This window comes from Salmo salar, chromosome ssa16 (assembly GCF_905237065.1).
Source record: "Salmo salar chromosome ssa16, Ssal_v3.1, whole genome shotgun sequence".
In the NCBI taxonomy this organism is placed as follows: domain Eukaryota; kingdom Metazoa; phylum Chordata; class Actinopteri; order Salmoniformes; family Salmonidae; genus Salmo; species Salmo salar.
In genome coordinates this window covers 2,390,055-2,413,078 of record NC_059457.1, presented here as the reverse complement: position 1 = coordinate 2,413,078, position 23,024 = coordinate 2,390,055, and the positions used below count along the sequence as shown (strand labels likewise).

Below are 23,024 nucleotides of genomic sequence, written 5' to 3'. Positions count from 1 at the left end.
CAAAACTGCCAGTGAATTTACAAAAAATACTCATTATAAAACGTGGTTAAAGTATTAAACTGTTATTCGCATTGACAGATTTCAAAATAACTTTACTGGGAAAGCATACTTTGCAATAATCTGAGTACTCTGGTCAGAAAAATACACTAGGCTATACAGATAGGCAGTATTGACACGGCCGGATAAAAAAACGTACCCAATGTAAACTGGTTACTACACTTGCCAAGAAACGAGAATATGCATATTATTAGTAGATTTGGATAGAAAACACTCTAAAGTTTCTAAAACTGTCTGAATGGTGTCTGTGAGTATAACAGAACTCATATGGCAGGCAAAAACCTGAGAAGATTCCAAGTAGGAAGTGGCCTGTCTGCGATTTTGTAGTTCTCCTTTTGTTTGTCTATCGAAACTACAGTATCTACTTATTTGGAACAAAAACAACATTTGTTGTGGAAGTACCAGTCCTGGGAGTGCATTCTGACGAAGAACAGCAAAGGTAATCCAATTTTTCTAATAGTAATTCTGAGTTTAGGTTGCGCTGAACTTGGCGGGTGTCAAATTAGCTAGCCGTGATGGCTGAGCTATGTACTCAGAATATTGCAAAATGTGCTTTCGCCGAAAAGCTAGTTCTGAACATCACATGCTAATGTAAAAAGCATTTTTTTATATAAATATGAACTTGATTGAACAAAACATGCATGTATTGTATAACATAATGTCCTAGGAGTGTCATCTGATGAAGATCATCAAAGGTTAGTGCTGCATTTAGCTGTGTTTTGGGTTTTTGTGACATATATGCTTGCTTGAAAAATGGCTGTGTGGTTATTTGTGTCTATGTACTCTCCTAACATAATCTAATGTTTTGCTTTCGCTGTAAAGCCTTTTTGAAATCGGACAATGTGGTTAGATTAATGAGAGTCCCATCTTTCAAATGGTGTAAAATTGTCGTATGATTGAAATATTGAAATTATTGCATTTTTGAGGTATTTGTATTTCGCGCCACGCGATTCCACTGGCTGTTGAATAAAGTGGGACGCTAACGTCCCACCTAGCCCATAGACGTTAAACCCCCCTACTTATCCTACTATGTTCTCCCTCATTGTTTACCACTACACCCACACACTACTGACATAGGTTAACAGCAACATGTAACCAGGGTCATGTTCACTATGGAATACAACAGAAACAAAAATATCTTTCTCACCCTGATGGAGGTCTCGCCGCCGTGGGGTTGCTGCAGCCGGAACACTTGCGCCACCATGTGGTCAGTGGAGGGATGTAGCAGGATCCTGCGAGATGCTAGGCCCACCATCACGTAGCAGCCCATGGGAGACAGGCTCACCGAGATGGCATTGGGACCTGTGGGAGAAGAAAGACAAACTGACAAGGTTAGGTAAGATTCTTCTCGGTTAATATTGTAGTATAGTTTAGCTTCACTAAAAATAATATCCTCTTTAGTACACTAATATATTAGATTCAATGTTTTTTACTCAACAAAAATATAAACGTCCCATGTTTCATGAGCTGAAATAAAAGATGTTCCATAAGCACAAAAAGCTTATTTCTCCAACATTTTGTGCACAAATTTGTTTACATCCCTGCTAGTGAGGATTTCACCTTTGCCAAGATGATCCATCCACCTTACAGGTGTGGCATTTTAAGTAGCTGATTCAACAGCATGATCATTACACAGGTGCGCCTTGTGCTGGGGACAATAAAAGGCCACTAAAATTTGCAGTTTTGTCACACAACACAATGCAACAGATGTCTCGCGTTTTGAGGGAGCGTGCAATTGGCATGCTGACTGCAGGAATGTCCACCAGACTTGTTGCCAGAAAATGTTTTGTTCATTTCTCTACCATAAGCCGCCTCCAATGTTGTTTTAGAGAATTTGGTAGTACGTCCAACCGGCCTCACAACCACAGACCACATGTAACCACGCCAGCCCAGGACCTACACATCCGGCTTCTTCACCTGCGGGATCATCTGAGACCAGCCACCCAGACAGCTGATGATACTGAGGAGTATTTATTTCTTTAACAAAGCCCTTTTGTAGGAAAAAACTAATTCTGATTGACTGAGCCTGGCTCCCAAGTGGGTGGGTCACCCATGGCTGTGCCCCCTTCCCAGTCATGTGAAGTCCATAGATTAGGGCCTAATGAATTTATTTACATTGACTGATTTCCTTATATGAACTGTAACTCAGTAAAATCATTGAAATTGTTGCACGTTGCATTTATATTTTTGTTCAGTATAGATTCTCTAGTTCAGTGTCACAAACCTCTCCTCAGGTACCCCCAGACGTTCCACGCATTTCACATATTCCAGAACTACCAAACCTGATTCAACTAATGAGGTGATTAGTTGAACAATGGAATCAGGTCTGCCATCACTGGCATACCAGGAATAAGTGGATTGGCCAGGGGTACTTGAAGAAAAGGTTTGGTAAACACTGCTATAGTTCTATCCTGGAGGTCAAGTCCATGACGGCAAGACTTTCTAAATAATATAATACAATAATATCCCATTTAGCAAACTCTTATCCAAAGTGACTTTTATCCATGCATGCATACATTATTTACGTACAGATGAATTGATCCCACCGGGAACCAACCGGGAATCAAACCCACTATCCTGGCGATGCAAGTACCATTCTCTACCAATTAAGCTAGAGGACCACGTCATATGACTTACCAAATCTCTTGGTGTAGAGCATCTCCCCCAGGTTGTGAGGGGCCAGGGAGTACACGGCCAGGATGCCCTCGTCAGGGAAGCCCCGCTGGCTGCTGGGTATGAACACGGCCAGGAGCTGCCCATCCGCTGAGATGTCACAACTGGCGTCGTTGTATATCTTACAGTTTGGCACCAGCACATTCACAGAGGCTGGAGGGGTGGGGAATACACTCAAGCACACAGGCACACACAGGATGTCAATACTACAGTTTAATTATTTTGCACACAAACATACACACACACACACACTTTGTTATTCTATCTTTGTGGGGACCTAAAATGTATTTCCATTCAAAATCGTATTTTCCCTAACCCAAACCCTAACTCCTAACCCTAATGCTGACCCAAATTTTAACCTTAACCGTAAACCTAAGCTGAAAATAGCTTTTGTCCTCATGGGGACGTGGGAAATGTCCCCACGACGGCAAATTGTCCTGGTTTTACTATTCTTGTGGGGATTTCTGGGCATTTTAGGTCCCCACAAGAATAGAATGACTCCCCCCACACACACACACGATGTCAATACTACAGTATAATTCTACCAAGGTAAACGCAATCAGGGCAAGAAAACAAGCTGGGGCTTGTTTAGGAGAATGTAACGTTACAGAATGTTTAGAGAAGTGCATTGTGTAGAACAGATACGACTGCCTGTCAGATAGAATATTGAATCATGTCATCTTGATTAATTCTATTTCTACCTGCAACGTTCTGAACATTTCACATACCGTTGCTGATCTCAGGCAGATCGAATTTGGTGAAGTCCCACCACTGCAGCCGATAGGTGGTGTTGGCTATGTTACTAGCCACCGCCGACTGGCCGTCCCCGATGGAGGCACCTGAGAGACAGGAGAAAAACATTTTGGTCAGTGGAAAGAGCATTGGAAGTGAAGTCGGAAAAGGACTGTCTTCCATTATTGCAGACAGCAGAAATGAACACAATCAAATGGATAACATTGAGATGTATGAGAGCAGTCAACAAGTCAGTTGTTGCACACTTAAACTGTTGGATAGCTTGGATATCCTCTTTTACACCTTTCAGAATGGTTCCACCAACTATAAAGGATGGGTAATCAAGCCAGTGAAATACAGCTCAGCTTGGCACAGTATTGGTTTAAGGGTATTACAGTGCACTCGTCTTATAGACCACTATAATAATGATGACATGGGTACAGGACAATTGGATCACTTCAAACCACATGCTCTATAAGCAGAGTGCACTTTAGTGGGACAATCTTGGTTATTACCTGCTAAGACCCTGTTGACAGAGGAGTGAGTGGCAAGGCCAGGCTGTCCCCTCTCGTGGAAGATCCCAGCGTAGGGCAGATACTCAGGCAACAGGAACCGCCGGGGAACGAAGCGCCCCAGCGAAGGAGCAGACATCCTGGCGTTGCGCGGTGTTCTGTGCCTCGTCCTGTCGCCGTTATCACTGTTAAACACACCCACAGTTATTGGGAAAACAGAGGCTATTGGGAAACTTGTGGTGAAGCTAAGGGTTCAAAGTAGGATCACTGAACTCTGATTTCAAGACTAGTCCACCTCCCAGACCATTGGTTGTGTAGAACCAGCTATATGCACCAACCAAAATGAAAAGCCTTTTTGAAATCGGACAGTGTGGTTAGATTAACGAGAGTCTTGTCTTTAAAATGGTGTAAAATAGTCATATGTTTGAGAAATTGAAGTAATAGCATTTCTAAGGTATTTGAATATCGCGCCACGGGATTCAACTGGCTGTTGAGTAGGTGGGACGATTTCGTCCCACATACCCTAGAGAGGTTAAGGATTCTAGCTTTAACCTCTTACATCTAGATGTTCCGCTAGCGGAACACCGCTCCAATATCCAATGATAGGGCGTGGCGCGAATTACAAATTCCTCAAAAATCCAAAAACTTCCATTTTTCAAACATATGACTATTTTACACCATTTTAAAGACAAGACTCTCCTTTATCTAACCACATTGTCCGATTTCAAAAAGGCTTTACAACGAAAGCAAAACATTAGATTATGTCAGGAGAGTACCCAGCCAGAAATAATCACTCACCCATTTTTCAAGCTAGCATATAATGTCACAAAAACCAAAACCACAGCTAAATGCAGCACTAACCTTTGATGATCTTCATCAGATGACACTCCTAGGACATTATGTTATACAATACATGCATGTTTTGTTCAATCAAGTTCATATTTATATCAAAAACCAGCTTTTTACATCAGCATGTGAAGTTCAGAACTAGCATACCCACCGAAAACTTCCGGTGAATTTACTAAATTACTCACGATTAAACATTCACAAAAAACAGAACAATTATTTTAAGAATTATAGATACAGAACTCCTTTATGCAATGGCGGTGTCCGATTTTAAAATAGCTTTTCGGTGAAAGCACATTTTGCAATATTCTGAGTAGATAGCCCGGCCATCACAGGCTAGCTATTTTGACACCCACCAAGTTTGGCACTCACCAAACTCAGATTTACTATAAGAAAAATTGGATTACCTTTGCTGTTCTTCGTCAGAATGCACTCCCAGGACTTCTAGTTTACACCCAATGTTGTTTTGGTTCCAAATAATCCATAGTTATATCCAAATAGCGGCGTTTTGTTCTTGCGTTCAAGACACTATCCGAAGGGTGACGCGCCGGCGCATATCGTGACAAAAAATGTCAAAATATTCCATTACCGTACTTTGAAGCATGTCAAACGCTGTTTAAAATCAATTTTTATGTGATTTTTCTCGTAAAATAACGATAATATTCCGACCGGGAGACGTCGTTTTCGTTCAAAGACTGAAAATGTAAAATGGACTCTTCACGCGCGCGCCCGTTTCATTGTTCTCAGATCGACCACTATCCAAATGCGCTACTGTATTTCAGCCAGGGACTGCAGAGTCATCATTCCCCGTTCTGGCGCCTTCTGAGAGCCTATGGGAGTCTTAGAAAATGTCACGTTACAGCAGAGATCCTCTTATTTTCCATAAAGAGGCTATAGAAGGCCAAGAAATGGTCAGAGAGGGCACTTCCTGTATGCAATCTTCTCAGGTTTTGGCCTGCCATATGAGTTCTGTTATACTCACAGACACCATTCAAACAGTTTTAGAAACTTTAGGGTGTTTTCTATCCAAATCAAACAATTATATGCATATTCTAGTTTCTGGGCAGGAGTAATAATCAGATTAAATCGGGTACGTTTTTTATCCGGCCGTGAAAATACTGCCCCCTATCCTAAACAGGTTAAGGGGCCGGGGCCTGGTTTCCCATCATTAGAACCTTCATAGGAGCATCGTTAAATCTCTGGAGCGGTTTCCCAAAACCATCATTATTAACATTGCACCTGAAAACGCTCGTAATCTAACGCCTGCCTCAGACCACTCGTAGAACAGCTAAGTGCATCGTTAGATACTGTTTTGCCCTTCCGCGTTACTTTCTACACAGAAGATCTCTGCTAAACATAGAAACACACGGTTCATCCTTCTCTCTGAGACCTCCGATAACTTCAGAACAAAGTTGACTACGAATACAAAGTTGCAATTTCTTCCAACAACCAATGTATAAAAAGATGCTTCAAAATGAAAACCGAGATGACAGAATTAAAATATAAACAGTAGGCCATAGACCTATTTCAATCATATTGAAATAATTTCATGTTCAATCAATTTAGTTATATTATAATAGTTGTAGGTTACTGTCTGTAATTTGTCTCAATATAGTTCATGTCTAGCCTAACGTGTGCAATGATGTGCCAAAACTGTGATTTAGTGAATTATTATCGGGTAAGCCTTAGAATAAGCCGCCTCAATATTTGCAGCCATAGGTGATAATATTTTTCTTGGAGCTGATCCATCGTCAGTATTGTGGAATAATTATAATGTTAAGGTAAGATTTAAATGGAGAAAGCTCATCCGAGAGCAGCACGCCCTTTCTTTCGACCCTATCAGTATCGACACATGCCTCAATGACGTACTTAGCAAACGTTCTCTCTGCTTGGTGTTTTGGGAAACGCATTTTACATCTTCGGCCATTGTAGGAAAGACGCATCGTTAAAACACATGTAAGACTACGTTCCATCACTATCGGGCAACCGGACCCAGGATGGGTTGCCGCCAACTCACTCTAGCTCCTCAAAGTCCACGTCGCTGTTCTCAATGGCGGCCGAGGGGTTGCCGGCAGGGCTGTCCGACGAGGAGGAGAGTGTCCTCAGCCGGTTCTGCTGGTAGCGCAGCGAGCGCTGGCGAATACTATCCCGCCTTGACAGGTACTGGATCATCCTCTGGGCATAGTACGCAGCCGGGGATAACCTGCCGAAAAAATAACCACAGACAGAAGGGTTCAATGGGGGATTACAGCTGTAGGGTTCATAGTAGGCTTGCAAAATTCCAGAAACTTCACCCAAATTTTCAGGTTGATAGCACACCTGGAAACTTAACTTCATCGGGGTAGGGGGCAGTATTTTCACGTCCGGATGAAAAGCGTGCCTAGAGTAAACTGCCTACTACTCAGGCCCAAAAGCTAGAATATGCAAATAATTTGGATAGAAAACTCTGAAGTTTCTAAAACTGTTTGAATGATGTCTGTGAGTATAACAGAACTCATATGGCAGGCAAAAACCTGAGAAAGATTTCCACCCCTCCTGGATGGATTTTGAGGTTTGTAGTTTTTCAAGTGATTGCCTATCCAATATACAGTGTCTATGGGGTCATATTGAACTTCCTAAGGCTTCCACTAGATGTCAACAGTCTTTAGAACGTTGTTTCGGGCTTCTACTGTGAATGGGGAGCGAATAAGAGCTGTTTGAGTCAGGTGTCTGGCAGTAGGCCATTATTTTAGTTACGCGCACGGCCATGAGCACGAGCTCAGTTCTCTTTCCTTTATGAAGACAAAGAAATTGTCCAGTTGGAATATTTTTTAAGATGTATGATTAAAAACATCCTAAAGATTGATTCTACACATCGTTTGACATGTTTCTACAAACTGTAATAGAACTTTTTTTACTTTTCGTCTGGACTTTAGTGCACGCGCCTTCTGCATTTGGAATAGTGAACCTAATGCGCGAACAAAATGGAGGTATTTGGACATAAAGATTAACTTTATCGAACAAAACAAACATTTATTGTGGAACTGGGATTCCTTGGAGGGCATTCCGATGAAGATCATCAAAGGTAAGTGAATATTTATAATGCTATTTCTGACTTTTGTTGACTCCACAACATGGCGGGTATCTGTATGGCTTGTTTTGGTGACTGAGCGCTGTACTCAGATTATTGCAAAGTGTGCTTTCGCCGTAAAGCTTTTTTGAAATCTGACACAGCGGTTGCATTAAGGAGAAGTGTATCTATAATTCTATGCATAACAGTTGTATATTTTATCAACGTTTATGATGAGTATTTCTGTAAATTGATGTGCTCATTCAGCGGAGGTTTGGAGGCAAAACATTTCTGAACATCACGCCAATGTTCAGAAATTCAGAAATGTTACACATACATGTATTGTGTAACATGAAGTCCTATGAGTGCCATCTGATGATGATCATCAAAGGTTAGTGATTAATTTTAGCTGTATTTCTAGTTTTTGTGACGCCTCTCCTTGCTTGGAAAATGGCTGTGTGGTTTTTCTTGTCTAGGTGCTGTCCTAATATAATCTAATGCTATGCTTTCGCCGTAAAGCCTTTTTGAAATCGGACACTGTGGTTGGATCAACGAGAAGTTTATCTTTAAAATGGTGTATAATACTTGTATGTGGGAGAAATTTGAATTATGCGTTTGTTGTTTTGAATTTGGCGCTTTGCTATTTCACTGGCTGTTGGCGAGTGGGGCGCTACCGTCCCACATACCCCAGAGAGGTTAATTAAGGATCTTTTCAACCTTACTCAATGGGTTTTATCATATCAAAGATGATACAATTTTAATAGGGGTTAAGATTGGTACCTGGCGGGGTCTGGGTAGATAGGGTGGTCTCGGGATCCTCCCATGTCGTAGCGGGAGAGAGAGAGGAGGGAGGACTCCAACAGCCTTCTGTGAACAAACCCACCAATGGATCAGCAATTAATCTCCTCTGCAAAGGGAGTCTATTTGTTTTATACAAATCCAACTACTTGGACAATATAAGTCTATCACGGAAATATTGCGTAAGGCAGACCAGTAGTCACTTGCTGTAATGTTATCATGCCAGAGTGGATCACTAGATAAAGTGAGACAAGTGGTGTTCAGTAGATACCAAACTGAAGAAAACAGTCTGAAACAGAGTGGTACTATCTGAGCTCATTCAATAAGAAATGCTCATTTTCATTTTCCATTTCACAATATGCGTTGTGCCCTACTAAACAGGACCCTGGTCTGAACAAAAAACAACACCGCAGAGACTACCAAGGCCTTTCTCATTACTCTACCTTCTCAGAGAGTCCTCATCCGGGTTATCTACAGGCATTTCCTGGCTTAAGGCCTCTGGTGGTGCGTCGGCGGAGCGGCTGGAGGCGGCCTGGCGATAGACGCGCTCCCACTGGCCCGTCTCCTGGTTGAACACCAGGCCCACTGTCTGCTCCCCGGGCTGGGCAGAGGACGACGCAATGGTGGGGAAGGGCATGGCCGCAACGTCAGGGCCTGGGGAGGGCTGTAGCTCGCTGGGCTCAGGGGGTTGGGCTACCCTCCTCTCCCTCTCTTGGGGTTGGGGGTGTGGATCCCGGCTCCGTGATGATGCATGGGGCTCCTCATAGGCAGGGCTGGGGGGCTGCCGCCAGGGAGAGCTGGAGCCCTCCTGCGTGGAGACAGCGGAGGTGGAGGAGGCTGGGCTGGTGCGCTCCCAGCGTTGGGAGTCGTGGTTGAAGGTGAGCAGGTTGTGGCAGGCCCGGCAGCGGTTCAGGTGGCCCCGGGAGGAGTGGGCGGCGCTAGAGAAGGGAGGGGGGTTGTTCTCGGTAGGGGCAGGTGGGGGTGGCTGGGGCTGGTAGTGGGAGGACACGGAGGGCCCGGGTCTCTCTGGGTCTATGTTGTTGTTGAGCAGCTCCTGCATCTGCTCCTGGCCGCCCTCCCCTCCCCCGACATCCACGCTGGCGGCCCCCAGCGGCAACTCCAGGTCCTGCATGCGGTCGAACTCCATGAAGTAGCGGCTAAGATTGCACTGGAGCACATTGCGGAACGAGGCCGGGTTGCTGCGCGTGCCATCCCAGAAAGGGTGGTGCCCACTGCTGGAGCCCACCCCTCCTCCTCCACCACCACTTCCTCCTCTCTGATTGGCCACAGGGCTGGAGCCAAGTTCGGCGCCCGGCTGCGGGGGGAAGCCTCGTCCCTCAGTGGCAGAAGTGTAGACGGGGGACTGGGAGGAGCCATCTTGCTGCCGCAGCACTGACAGCAGGCTGACAGAGGACGAGCTGGTCCGGGGGGGCAGCATCCCACCCCCAACACCACCCATACCCCCTCCACTGCTCCCCCCACTTCCGGCCCCGCTCTCTGAGCTTCTCATATTTAACAGGCTGCGTGTCCAGTCAGGTCCGGGCAGAGGGCGGGATGGGGGTTGGTGTTGGTGGTTGCCGGGCGTAGGCAACAGCTGCTGACTCAGGGGCTGGCTGGCCACGTGGGTGGTAGGCACAGCGCGGTGCAGGGAGCTGCCGGCACTGTAGTAGACTGTGGTGAAGGCTGAGGGCCGCTGCTGGGCTCCAGTGGGCTCTGAAGGCTGCCGGGGCTCCGTACGGGCCGAAAAGGTGGAGGCGTGGGGGGCTGGCTGAGAGGCCACCTGGGGAAGCTCGGGGTGGACAACAGGCCTGGAGGTGGAAGGACCCTCCCCCAGAGAGGGGCTGCGGTTGGCCATGCAGCGGCTGCAGAGGCACACCATGCCCAGGTGCTGGGTGCAACCTGGGTAGGGCAGTCCAAGGTCCTGCGAGGCTGGGTACTGGCCCAAAGGCATGCTGGGGGGCTCGCCGCTGTCCTCCCCACCAGGGCGGGACGCATCCCCCCCAGCCTGTGCCCCCGACGAGCGCGATGACAGGATGTGCAGGAAGTTGTGGAGGATTGGCGTGCGGCGTACAGGCTGGGAGGGCAGGAAGGAGCGCTGGCGGAAGTGGGGCATCTCTACACTGTCCATGGGGACCTCGGAGTCATCATCATTCTAAAGAACATATTAGGGTACAGCCATGTTTTTAAGGCTTTGAGAAGATTCTTTCATTTCTAGACAGAAAACAATGTGCCTTATTCCCAACTCAGCATAACGTTCAGGCACTAAGCGACGAATGACTCACCTGCTGGTTGGAGGGGTTCACAATAGCCGTCAGAAGATTGTGCCCCAAAGGATCAAACCTCACCAACCTGACAGAGATGGAGCTGAGATTTTCATAAACTCAAAGATATCCTAATCATAGCAAACCATACAACATGTTCACTACACTGGGGGTTGTTGCATGTGAATGGAACATAAATGTTAAGACATTTTGTACATATTTAAAATCCATCTTCCGAAATATGTGTCACACGGAATGAAATAGAACACAATATAATTGCGCCTAAATGGTGTCCCACCTGACTCTTTCAGTCTCGCTGCCGGTTTTGACCACGGCGAAGGGCTCGGGCCGACTCCAGTCCCAGAAGTGTAGCTCATTGTTGGTGGCGATGAGGAGGAGCTGGGCGGTGGGGTGGAAGGTAAGCGAGGCAATGGCAACGTTGCTCTCTGTGAACCAGCTCTCACTGCCACCCTGCAGAAACAAACACAAGAAGGGGGTTTAATAGAGAAAGAAACAAGAACGGTACGGAAATACTGGATAGAAAACATTTGCATGATGTTTACGGAATGCGGACTGCTGTGATCAGGGTTTATCAACTAGGCAACCAATACATTGAAGATGGAAAAGTTTCCTTATGACGCCTGGAGCCGCCACAAACCAGTCGAACAAAGGCGAGTTCCCTGGGGTACACCTCAGCATTTACTTCTGTCGAGACTGTGTTGTGTATGGGAGTCTTACAACCTAACATAAAATATACCAATACAACTTAGCAAGCGGGGACCTGAAACTTGTCCTATTCATCTTAATAGGGGTCTGTCTGTGTTTTAGAAAAGGCACCACTTACATGCAGGTCCCAGATGCGGACCTCTCCGTCAAGGCACCCGGAGGCCACCAGGCCGGGGATGGTAGGGTGAAAGGTCACGCACCAGGGTGTGCGGCGGTGTCCCACCAGCGAATGCAGGCACTTTCCAGTCTTCACCTCCGTGATGTAGATGTTGTGGTTGACGTGAGTGGAAGCCATGAGGGTCCTATCACAGTGGATAGAAGAGGGGGAGAGAGAAAACAGGTGAATGGAATGAATGGTACTGCTGCTGTTATAATGTTAAAGGAAGCGCAGCCTCTCAAATGCTCTCATGAATTGATACATGCGGCTGGGTCAGTTGAGTTCCTTACCGGTCTGGGCTGAAGGCCAACAGGAACGTGGAGCGAGGGCTATCTGGCAGCTCTACTTTCTGTGTGAGGCAACAAACATCACTTAACGTCAGAGCCTTACATGGAGGTAGCACATTGATTATTAAAAGCACAAAATGACAAACACAAAATAGACAGGTTTTTTATGACTTGATTCAAGTCGAATTGTGATGCATTAACTTCATATTATTAGGGATTTTGAAGAACAGCTCCCAAATAGACTGAAGATGATAAAGATAAGCACATGACATTGTTTCCATGGTGACGAGTTACATCAATGGTATACTGCACTCCAGATCAAAATGCCTACCGCAGCAAGTGGGCAGCGAGAGATGGATTGCCTACTGCTATTCCATATCTGTTGAAACTAGGGCTGGGCGGTATACCGTATTTTATGATATACCGGTATTGATGTAGGGACCAGTTTGGGTTTTTCTGTACTGGTATTTGAATGTTTGGTTTGTTAAATGTGATACGCCATGTGTAATGTCAATTTTTATAGTTTACTTCGCTACTTTAGTCATCTATCTCCGCTCTTTCTCTCTGTGCCACTTTCCACACAGACCTAGCCATGCCCCCTGTCACTCAAGGGGCGCATTTGATGTTCCTCAACCACGAGACACTTGTGTTCAGTCTGCATGGTCAATGCAGCACATGCAACAATGTTGATGACAACAATGCTGTTTTCACTTTGCTTCTTAATATAACGCTACTAGTGTTCTTTAATGACTCTATTAGTTTGTGTTTCTTACATCAGCAAACAGCTAGTTTGTCATTTCTTAGCAAGTTGCCCTGACTCTTGTGAGACGCTAATTGTTAGATGCTAATGCTAATAGCTAGCTAGCTAGCTAATAACAGCCTGATAACACCAGTGATGGTGTAGACCTAAATCAGCATGTTGTTTGTGCAACAGTATCTTCTAAGTCAAAGAGGAATATGCAAAGCAAGAATATGTTAGCTACATAAGTAGCTAAGAGAAAACATAGCCAAAGCTTATAGGGTCACCTAGGAAACACTTATCAATACTTTGTTCCTACCCTGTCACAATAACTCCTCCCTGGAATTTTATTTCAGTGTCATCTCAAACAATACTGTATTTAAAGTGACCACTATTATTCTATTTCCATGATTCCAACAGTTTTGCTCTAATCCGCAAGTCAAATCACAATTGCAACATTTGGTTAAAAATAAGTCCTAGATTATTTGCTCATATCGTGCAGCCCTACGTGGCAGTGTGGAAACGATCTCAATTGAGCAGTGGTGTAAAGTACTTAAGTAGTACTTGAAAGTATTTTTACTTGACTCATTTTTTGGTATCTGTCCTTTACTTTAATATTTTTATTTTTGACAACCTTTACTTCACTACATTCCTAAAGAAAATACTGTACCTTTTACTCCATACATTTTCCCTGACACCTAAAAGTACTCGTTACATTTTGAATGCTTAGCAGGACAGGAAATTGCTCCAATTCGCTCACTTGTCAAGGGAACATCCCTGGTCATCTACTGCCTCTGATTTGGAGGACTCACTAAACACAAATGCTTTGTTTGTAAATTATGTCTGAGTGTTGGAGTGTGCCCCTGGCTATCCGTAAATAAATTTAAAAAAACAAGAAAATGGTGCCATCTGGTTTGCTTAATATAAGGAATTTGAAATTATTTATACTTTTGATACTTAAGAACATTTTACCAATTACATTTACTTTTGATACTTAAGTATATTTAAAACCAAATACTTTCAGACTTCTACTCAAGTGGTATTTTACTGGGTGACTTTCACTTTTACTTGAGTAATTTTATATTAACATATCTTTACTTTTACTCAATTATGACAATTGGGTACTTTTTCCACCACTGTAATTGAGTGCAGGAAAGGCAGAAATGATAAAAGTGCTGAAATTTGTTTTGGTTGAAGTTGAATTGAACAGTATAAAACAATCAGAATGGAGAAAGACTCATTGAAATCACTTAGAATGTGTGTGTTGCCACCCTAGGATCCCTCACTACTCATAAAGCAAATGTAGAACTTTTATTATTCAAAAACTAAAAATACCATCATACCGTCCTATTTTTTAAAAATACTGTGATATAATATTTTGCCAATATCGCCCAGCCCTAGTTGAAACCAAAGCAGTTTTGACTAATCTCTTAACTGGGATAGTGGGTCGTCTTTGGCTGTTACCTGACTCTGCCATTTCATCCAGCGGACCTTCTCCTCCACCATCTGCTGCAGGAGGCGCTGGGAGCCAAAGGCCTGCGAGCCGCGCTCCCGGGTGGACAGGATCCGCACAGAGTTCCTTTGATGACGAGAGGCCATGGTTCTCCTCCTGTACAGGCCGGGGCCACACCACTGCTCTCTGCCTGCTCTAGGGAGAGTAACTTCTGCTGCTGCTAGCTCGCCATGCAGAGGCTGGGGAAGGAAGAGAGGGCCAAGAAGGAGATCGTAGTTTAGTTGTTGTGGCGGGGTAGGCACAGGTTTTGCACAGGGAAAGAGAAGGAAAAAAAGAGGGTTGCCTAGTAGTTTACTTTATTGAAAAGTAACAGAAAATGAGAGTTTGAAAGAGGACCACATTGAAGATCATGAGGGTGTGCGCTGTGTGATGTGAGGGGGCAGTTCTAGGCCTGAACTTTATTAGTAGCATGATTGCCGAAAATAGCCTATTATGTAAACTGACAGCTAGAGGCAGCATTCCCCGATGAGTGCTATGGAACTATTTAGGAGATCAGTAGTAAAATATTCTGTGTCCTTAAATAAAAACATGCAAGTATGCAGCTCTCTGGCTCGCATACACATGCAGCCAAAGCTAAAACCTCACATCTGGAAGGTTGCCTAAACGGTGAGCTGTTTTACAATTTTGTCATATTTTGGTTCCAAATTGGCAAAACACATTTTACATTAGATTTGACATTTTAGTCATTTAGCAGACGCTCTTATCCAGAGCAACTTACTGTAGTGAATACATTACATACATTTTTTCCCCGTACTGGTCCCCCGTGGGAATCGAACCACAACCCCGGTGTTGCAAACGCCATGCTCTACCAACTGAGCCACACGAAACACCACAGCCAATACAAAACCGTACAGCTTTAGCACTCCCTTAACCCATAAGAGTCTAAGCCCCATCTAAGACGGGAGATGGGGTACTACTAAACTAAATGGAAATGTATTAGGAATGTCACAGCAAGGGTAATCTTGCTATTTGAATTTTAAGACCCCTTGAAGTATCAAAAAAACAAGAAAAAAATATTTGATTAATAATTATTTGGGCCTTACTGCTGTTAGCCCATTCAAACGAATTGAATAACATAATCACTACATGGAACAACAGATGGTCCCAAAATAAAAATACAAAGGAAGTTTGTTCTGAAGTGTTTATCCTATACAGTGAGGGAAAAAAGTATATGATCCCCTGCTGATTTTGTACGTTTGCCCACTGACAAAGAAATTATCAGTCTATAATTTTAATGGTAGGTTTATTTGAACAGTGAGAGACAGAATAACAAAAATATCCAGAAAAACGCATGTCAAAAATGTTATAAATTGATTTGCATTTTAATGAGGGAAATAAGTATTTGACCCCCTCTCAATCAGAAAGATTTCTGGCTCCCAGGTGTCTTTTATATAGGTAACGAGCTGAGATTAGGAGCACACTCTTAAAGGGAGTGCTCCTAATCTCAGCTTGTTACCTGAATAAAAGACACCTGTCCGCAGAAGCAATCAATCAATCAGATTCCAAACTCTCCACCATGGCCAAGACCAAAGAGCTCTCCAAGGATGTCAGGGACAAGATTGTAGACCTACACAAGGCTGGAAGCTTGGTGAGAAGGTGACAACAGTTGGTGCGATTATTAGCAAATGGAAGAAACATAAAATAACTGTACATCTCCCTCGGCCTGAGGCTCCATGCAAGACCACACCTCATGGAGTTGCAATGATCATGAGAACAGTGAGAAATCAGCCCAGAACTACACGGGAGGATCTTGTCAATGATCAAGGCAGCTGGGACCATAGTCACCAAAAAAACAATTGGTAACACACTACGCCGCGAAGGACTGAAATCCTGCAGTGCCCGCAACGTCCACCTGCTCAAGAAAGCACATATACATGCCCGTCTGAAGTTTGCCAATGAACATCTGAATGATTCAGAGGACAACTGGGTGAAAGTGTTGTGGTCAGATGAGACCAAAATGGAGCTCTTTCACATCAACTCAACTCGCTGTGTTTGGAGGAGGAAGAATGCTGCCTATGACCCCAAGAACACCATCCCCACCGTCAAACATGGAGGTGGAAACATTACGCTTTGGGGGTGTTTTTCTGCTAAGGGGACAGGACAACTTCACCGCATGAAAGGGACGATGGACGGGGCCATGTACCGTCAAATCTTGGGTGAGAACCTCCTTCGCTCAGCCAGGGCATTGAAAATGGGTCGTGGATGGGTATTCCAGCATGACAATGACCCAAAACACACGGCCAAGGCAACAAAAGAGTGGCTCAAGAAGAAGCACATTAAGGTCCTGGAGTGGCCTAGCCAGTCTCCAGACCTTAATCCCATAGAAAATCTGTGGAGGGAGCTGAAGGTTTGAGTTGCCAAACGTCAGCCTCGAAACCTTAATGACTTGGAGAAGATCCGAAAAGAGGAGTGGGACAAAATCCCTCCTGAGATGTGTGTGAACCTGGTGGCCAACTACAAGAAACGTCTGACCTCTGATTGCCAACAAGGGTTTTGCCACCAAGTATTAAGTCATGTTTTGCAGAGGGGTCAAATTCTTATTTCCCTCATTAAAATGCAAATCATTTTATAACATTTTTCACATGCGTTTTTCGGGATTTGTTTGTTGTTATTCTGTCTCTCACTGTTCAAATAAACCTACCAATCAAATTATAGACTGGTAATTTCTTTGTCAGTGGGCAAACGTACAAAATCAGCCGGGGATCAAATACTTTTTTCCCCTCACTGTATCTGAGAGACACAGTTGAAGTCGGAAGTTCACATAAAGGGGTTGGAGTCATTAAAACTTGTTTTTCAACCACTCCACAAATTTCTTGTTAACAAACTATAGTTTTGGCAAGTCGGTTAGGACATCTACTTTGTGCATGACACAAATAATTTTTTACAAACATTGGTAAACTGATTATTTCACTTATAATTCACTGTATCACAATTCCAGTGGGTCAGAAGTTTACATACACCAAGTTGACTGTGCCTTTAAACAACTTGGAAAATTCCAGAAAATTCTGTCATGGCTTTAGAAGCTTCTGATAGCCTAATTGACATCATTTGAGTCAATTGGAGGTGTACCTGTGGATGTATTTCAAGGCCTACCTTCAAACTCAGTGCCTCTTTGCTTGACATCATGGGAAAATCAGAAGAAATCAGCCAAGACCTCAGAAAAAAAATTGTAGACCTCCACAAGTCTGGTTCATCCAAGGGAGCATCTGTACAAACAATAGTACACAAGTATAAACACCATGGGACCACGCAGTCATCATACCGCTCAGGAAGAAGACGTGTTCTGTCTCCTAGAGATGAACGTACTTTGGTGCGAAAAGTGCAAATCAATCACCGAAACAACATCAAAGGACCTTGTGAAGATGCTGGAGGAAACGGGTACAAAAGTATCTATATCCACAGTAAAACAAGTCCTATATCGACATAACCTGAAAAGCCGCTCAGCAAGGAAGAAGCCACTGCTCCAAAACCGCCATAAAAAAGCCAGAATACGGTTTGAAACTGCACATGGGGACAAAGATCGTACTTTTTGGAGAAATGTCCTCTGGTCTGATGAAACAAAAATAGAACTGTTTAGCCATAATGACCATCATTATGTTTGGAGGAAAAAGGGGGAGTCTTGCAAGCTGAAGAACACCATCCCAACCGTGAAGCACGGGGGTGGCAGCATCATGTTGTGGGGGTGCTTTGCTGCAGGAGGGACTGGTGCACTTCACAAAATACATGGAATCATGAGGGAGGAAAATGATGTGGATATATTGAAGCAACATCTCAAGGCATCAGTCAGGAAGTTAAAGCTTGGTCGCAAATGGGTCTTCCAAAAGGACAATGACCCCAAGCATACTTCCAAAATTTGTGGCAAAACGGCTTAAGGACATCCTACTCAAGGTATTGGAGTGGCCATCACAAAGCCCTGACCTCAATCCTATAGAAAATGTGTGGGCAGAACTGAAAAAGCATGTGTGAGCAAGGACGCCTACAAACCTGACTCAGTTACACCAGCTCTGTCAGAAGCCAAAATTCACCCAACTTATTGTGGGAAGCTGGTGGAAGGCTACCCAAAATATTTTACCCAAATGAAACAATTTAAAGGCAATGCTACCAAATACTAATTGAGTGTATGTAAACTTCTGACCCACTGGGAATGTGATGAAAGAAATAAAAGCTGAAATAAATCATTCTCTCTACTATTATTCTGACATTTCACATTCTTAAACTAATACTAGGATTAAATGTCAGGAATTGTGAAAAACTGAGTTTAAATGTATTTGGCTAAGGTGTATGTAAACTTCCGACTTCAACTGTATAAGAAAGGTGGGATTTTTTTACATGTTTTTAACACCTTATTTTGGGCACTAAACAGTCTCCATAATTACCTCCATTCATTTTGTTCAACTGGTACCGAGGGACCTTCAGACGAGTCTTGTGAGGCCCGTGGGCGTCCTAGAGCAAAACATGTACGTGTTCGGGAGAGTTCCACCTTTACAAAGAGGGGTCATATTAGGGTGTAGCCCAAAATGTTCGGACACTACAGACAGAAGTTGGCAGATCGGCTGAAAAAACTTCAGACGAGTCCCAAGACGCTTGTGGGATCATGGAGCAAAACGGAGAACACCACCGTGTTTGTGAGAGTCATCTTTCCATAGAAGGGTCATAGTTTGTAGGCCAAACTGTTCGGACGCTGAAGACGATTGTGAGAAGACCAATTTTCGGGATGTCTCATGGTCTGACAAACACCACTCTAGCTCTGTCACCGCAAATACGGAAGTGTTACATAGGCGGACGCAGTGGATTGAGACGCATCCAATGCCACAAAAATAACAGATCTCTCTAGCTTAAAAAGTAGGCTTTTTAAGGAATATGTTATTATTATGCTAATTAGATTTCCGGGTGGGCGTGGACATCGACCTTAGTGTTGAAACCCCAAGGCATTTTAAACAAGGGGAACATTTTTCCAACACTGGGGCGGGAGATTTTCCTATAAACAAAGATGACAACACAAGAGTCCGATTGGGAATACACAATCCTTGGCAGGCGGCGCAACATTACTTTAAAACCATGACCGGTGGGCCTAATTGGAATTCCAAGTAAGACCGACATCCATATCGGGTCCAAACACAGATCATTGTGCTATGGAATATTGCATTCCAGGACTCCAAAGAGTGGCGTTTCATCAACTCTCTCTGTGGTTAGACTGATGTAAATTACAATCCAAGATGGAACAACTGGGGTTATATTTGAAGGGCCAGTGATATATGTATTTGTGCCGAGTATGAGTCTATGGTGCTGAGTCTCAAAAACAGACTTTGAAGAGTCTGGTTATTTCTCAAAGTGCACAATGTATGTTGTTTAAAAAGCAACCCAAATACACGACACCACTTGCACTACAAACTGTGTTATTGCATTATTACAACTCCAATAACATTAGTCTGAGAATGCCAAGTGATAACCATGTCATGAAATATGCAGTGAACTATCTATTATGGCTAAACGCAATGCTGTTATGGTTTTTATCAAGATGATACAAACCTTTACAAGCTGATACTAAACAGTCTATATGTCCGTATTCAAGGAATGCTGATATTTCATCTCTACTGACACTGACTAAACATAGGCCTGGTGCCTAGGTACATGTCGTTATTAAATAGACAACTGCAGGTGTTCAAGGAAAATGTCTGCTCTCAAGCTGTCAAATAGTTCATGGTGGTTGAGAAAACAGATTAAAACAGGTGAAATACTACATTTCAAATCACATAAGAATGAGCATTCTGATTGCTGAAATGCTCAACTTACAAACAAAATATTAAACCACTGTAAAGGTCTAAACAAGCACCTACAGTATATTTTCAAAATAGACAATCATAAGTGGCCGACTACCTTGGGAGGTCAGCTTTAGCTTACATTGTTAACCATGTTGCTAGGCTAACTTCAAATAAGAAGTATTGGTAAAATGATTAATATATGTAGCTTATTAACAACAAACAAGTAATTAGCCAGCTATCTATCTAGCAAATATTTACGAAAACAGCATGGTACTGCCGTAAATTTGTTTTCAATTTGGATATTGGTTTGATATTCAGAGTTCTCGCTCAATACCTCTAAGACAGAAGATATTAGGGAGGATGAATAGAGTGATAGATCTATAATCAGATGACAGAGATCAATGCAGCCACAGCGTTTGTTTTCACCATTCCATTCAGTCTTAAAAAAGTGACTTTACATTGGTTTCAATGGAGGAATATTATGCACTCATGGCTAAGGGCCTGTCTTAACCTGGCATTTACTGAAAACCTACATTTTGTCTCAATTAAATGATCTAGAGATCTTTTTATTTATTTGTAAAAAAATTATTTCACCTTTATTTAACCAGGTAGGCAAGCTGAGAACAAGTTCTCATTTACAATTGCGACCTGGACAAGATAAAGCAAAGCAGTTCGACACATACAACAACACAGAGTTACACATGGAGTAAAACAAACATACAGTCAATAATACAGTAGAAAAATAAGTCTATATACAATGTGAGCAAATTAGGTGAGATAAGGGAGGTAAAGGCAAAAAAGGCCATGGTGGCAAAGTAAATACAATATAGCAAGTAAAACACTGGAATGGTAGATTTGTAGTGAAAGAAAGTGCAAAGTAGAAATAGAAATAATGGGGTGCAAAGGAGCAAAATAAATAAATAAATACAGTAGGGGAAGAAGTAGTTGTTTGGGCTAAATTATAGATGGGCTATGAACAGGTGCAGTGATCTGTGAGCTGCTCTGACAGCTGGTGCTTAAAGCTAGTGAGGGAGATAAGCGTTTCCAGTTTCAGAGATTTTTGTAGTTCGTTCCAGTCATTGGCAGCAGAGAACTGGAAGGAGAGACGGCCAAAGGAGGAATTGGCTTTGGGGGTGACCAGTGAGATATACCTGCTGGAGCGCGTGCTACAGGTGGGTGCTGCTATGGTGACCAGTGAGCAGAGATAAGGGGGGATTTTACCTAGCAGGGTCTTGTAGATGACCTGGAGCCAGTGGGATTGGCGACGAGTATGAAGTGAGGACCAGCCAACGAGAGCGTACAGGTCGCAGTGTTGGGTAGTATATGGGGCTTTGGTGACAAAACGGATGGCACTGTGATAGACTGCATCCAGTTTATTGAGTAGGGTATTGGAGGCTATTTTGTAAATGACATCGCCGAAGTCGAGGATCGGTGGGATGGTCAGTTTTATGAGGGTGTTTGGCAGCATGAGTGAAGGATGCTTTGTTGCGAAATAGGAAGCCAATTCTAGATTTAACTTTGGATTGGAGATGTTTTATGTGAGTCTGGAAGGAGAGTTTACAGTCTAACCAGACACCTAGGTATTTGTAGTTGTCCACATATTCTAAGTCAGAACCGTCCAGAGTAGTGATGCTGGACGGGCGGGCAGGTGCAGGCAGCGATCGGTTGAAGAGCATGCATTTAGTTTAACTTGTATTTAAGAGCAGTTGGAGGCCATGGAAGGAGAGCTGTATGGCATTGAAGCTCGTCTGGAGGGTTGTTAACGGTGTCCAAAGGGCCAGAAGTATACAGAATGGTGTCGTCGGCATAGAGGTGGATCAGAGACTCACCAGCAGCAAGAGCGACATCATTGATGTGTAAAGAGAAAAGAGTTGGCCCAAGAATTGAACCCTGTGGCAACCCATAGAGACTGCCAGAGGCCCGGACAACAGGCCATCCGATTTGACACATTGAACTCTATCAGAGAAGTAGTTGGTGAACCAGGCGAGGCAATCATTTGAGAAACCAAGGCTATTGAGTCTGCCGATGAGGATGTGGTGATTGACAGAGTCGAAAGCCTTGGCCAGGTCAATGAATATGGCAGCACAGTATTGTTTCTTATCGATGGCGGTTACGATATCGTTTAGGACCTTAAGCGTGGCTGAGGTGCACCCATGGCCAGCACTGAAACCGGATTGCATAGCGGAGAAGGTGAGGTGGGATTTGAAATGGTCGGTAATCTGTTTGTTGACTTGGCTTTTGAAGACCTTAGAGAGGCAGGGTAGGATAGATATAGGTCTGTAGCAGTTTGGGTCAAGAGTGTCCCCCCCATGAAAGAGGGGGATGACCGCAGCTGCTTTCCAATCTTTGGGAATTTCAGACCACACAAAATAGAGGTTGAACAGGCTAGTAATATGGGTTGCAACAATTTCGGCAGATAATTTTAGAAAGAAAGGGTCCAGATTGTCTAGCCCGGCTGATTTGTAGGGGTCCAGATTTTGCAGCTCTTTCAGAACATCAGCTGACTGGATTTGGGAGAAGGAGAAATGGGGAAGGCATGGGCGAGCAGCTGTGGGGGGTGCAGTGCTGTTGGCCGCGGTAGGGGTAGCCAGGTGGAAAGCAAGGCCAGCCGTAGAAAAATGCTTATTGAAATTCTCAATTATAGTGGATTTATCGGTAGTGACAGAGTTTCCTATCCTCAGTGCAGTGGGCAGCTGGGAGGAGGTGTTCTTATTCTCCATGGACTTCGGTGTCCCAGAACTGTTTTGAGTTTGTGTTCCAGGAAGCAAATGTCTGCTTGAAAAAGCTAGCCTTGGCTTTTCTAACTGCCTGTGTATATTGGTTTCTAACTTCCCTGAAAAGTTGCATATCACGGGGGCTGTTCGATGCTAATGCAGAACGCCACAGGATGTTTTTGTGTTGGTTAAGGGCAG

At 43.8% G+C, this 23,024-nt stretch overlaps 1 protein-coding gene across 7 annotated transcripts in view; it reads right to left on the bottom strand.

Moving 5' to 3' along the window:
• Positions 1-23,024, bottom strand: part of LOC106573031 (activating molecule in BECN1-regulated autophagy protein 1B) — a 51,408-nt gene that overhangs the window by 24,997 nt on the left and 3,387 nt on the right. For 3 of the 7 annotated variants that reach the window (XM_014147648.2, XM_014147644.2, XM_014147643.2), the window contains 12 exons: positions 14,302-14,529; positions 12,102-12,160; positions 11,773-11,956; positions 11,227-11,399; positions 10,950-11,031; positions 9,111-10,819; positions 8,650-8,736; positions 6,838-7,023; positions 3,978-4,159; positions 3,459-3,569; positions 2,695-2,883; positions 1,205-1,359 (listed from right to left, as the gene is read on the bottom strand). In XM_014147648.2, the coding sequence (XP_014003123.2) occupies positions 1,205-1,359; positions 2,695-2,883; positions 3,459-3,569; positions 3,978-4,159; positions 6,838-7,023; positions 8,650-8,736; positions 9,111-10,819; positions 10,950-11,031; positions 11,227-11,399; positions 11,773-11,956; positions 12,102-12,160; positions 14,302-14,436 (3,252 nt within the window). In that variant the 5' untranslated portion in view covers positions 14,437-14,529. Of the gene's footprint in view, positions 1-1,204; positions 1,360-2,694; positions 2,884-3,458; positions 3,570-3,977; positions 4,160-6,837; positions 7,024-8,649; positions 8,737-9,110; positions 10,820-10,949; positions 11,032-11,226; positions 11,400-11,772; positions 11,957-12,101; positions 12,161-14,301; positions 14,530-18,726; positions 18,831-23,024 lie in introns of all 7 variants that reach the window. The other 4 variants (XM_014147639.2, XM_014147640.2, XM_014147641.2 and 1 more) reach the window with 3 other exon arrangements.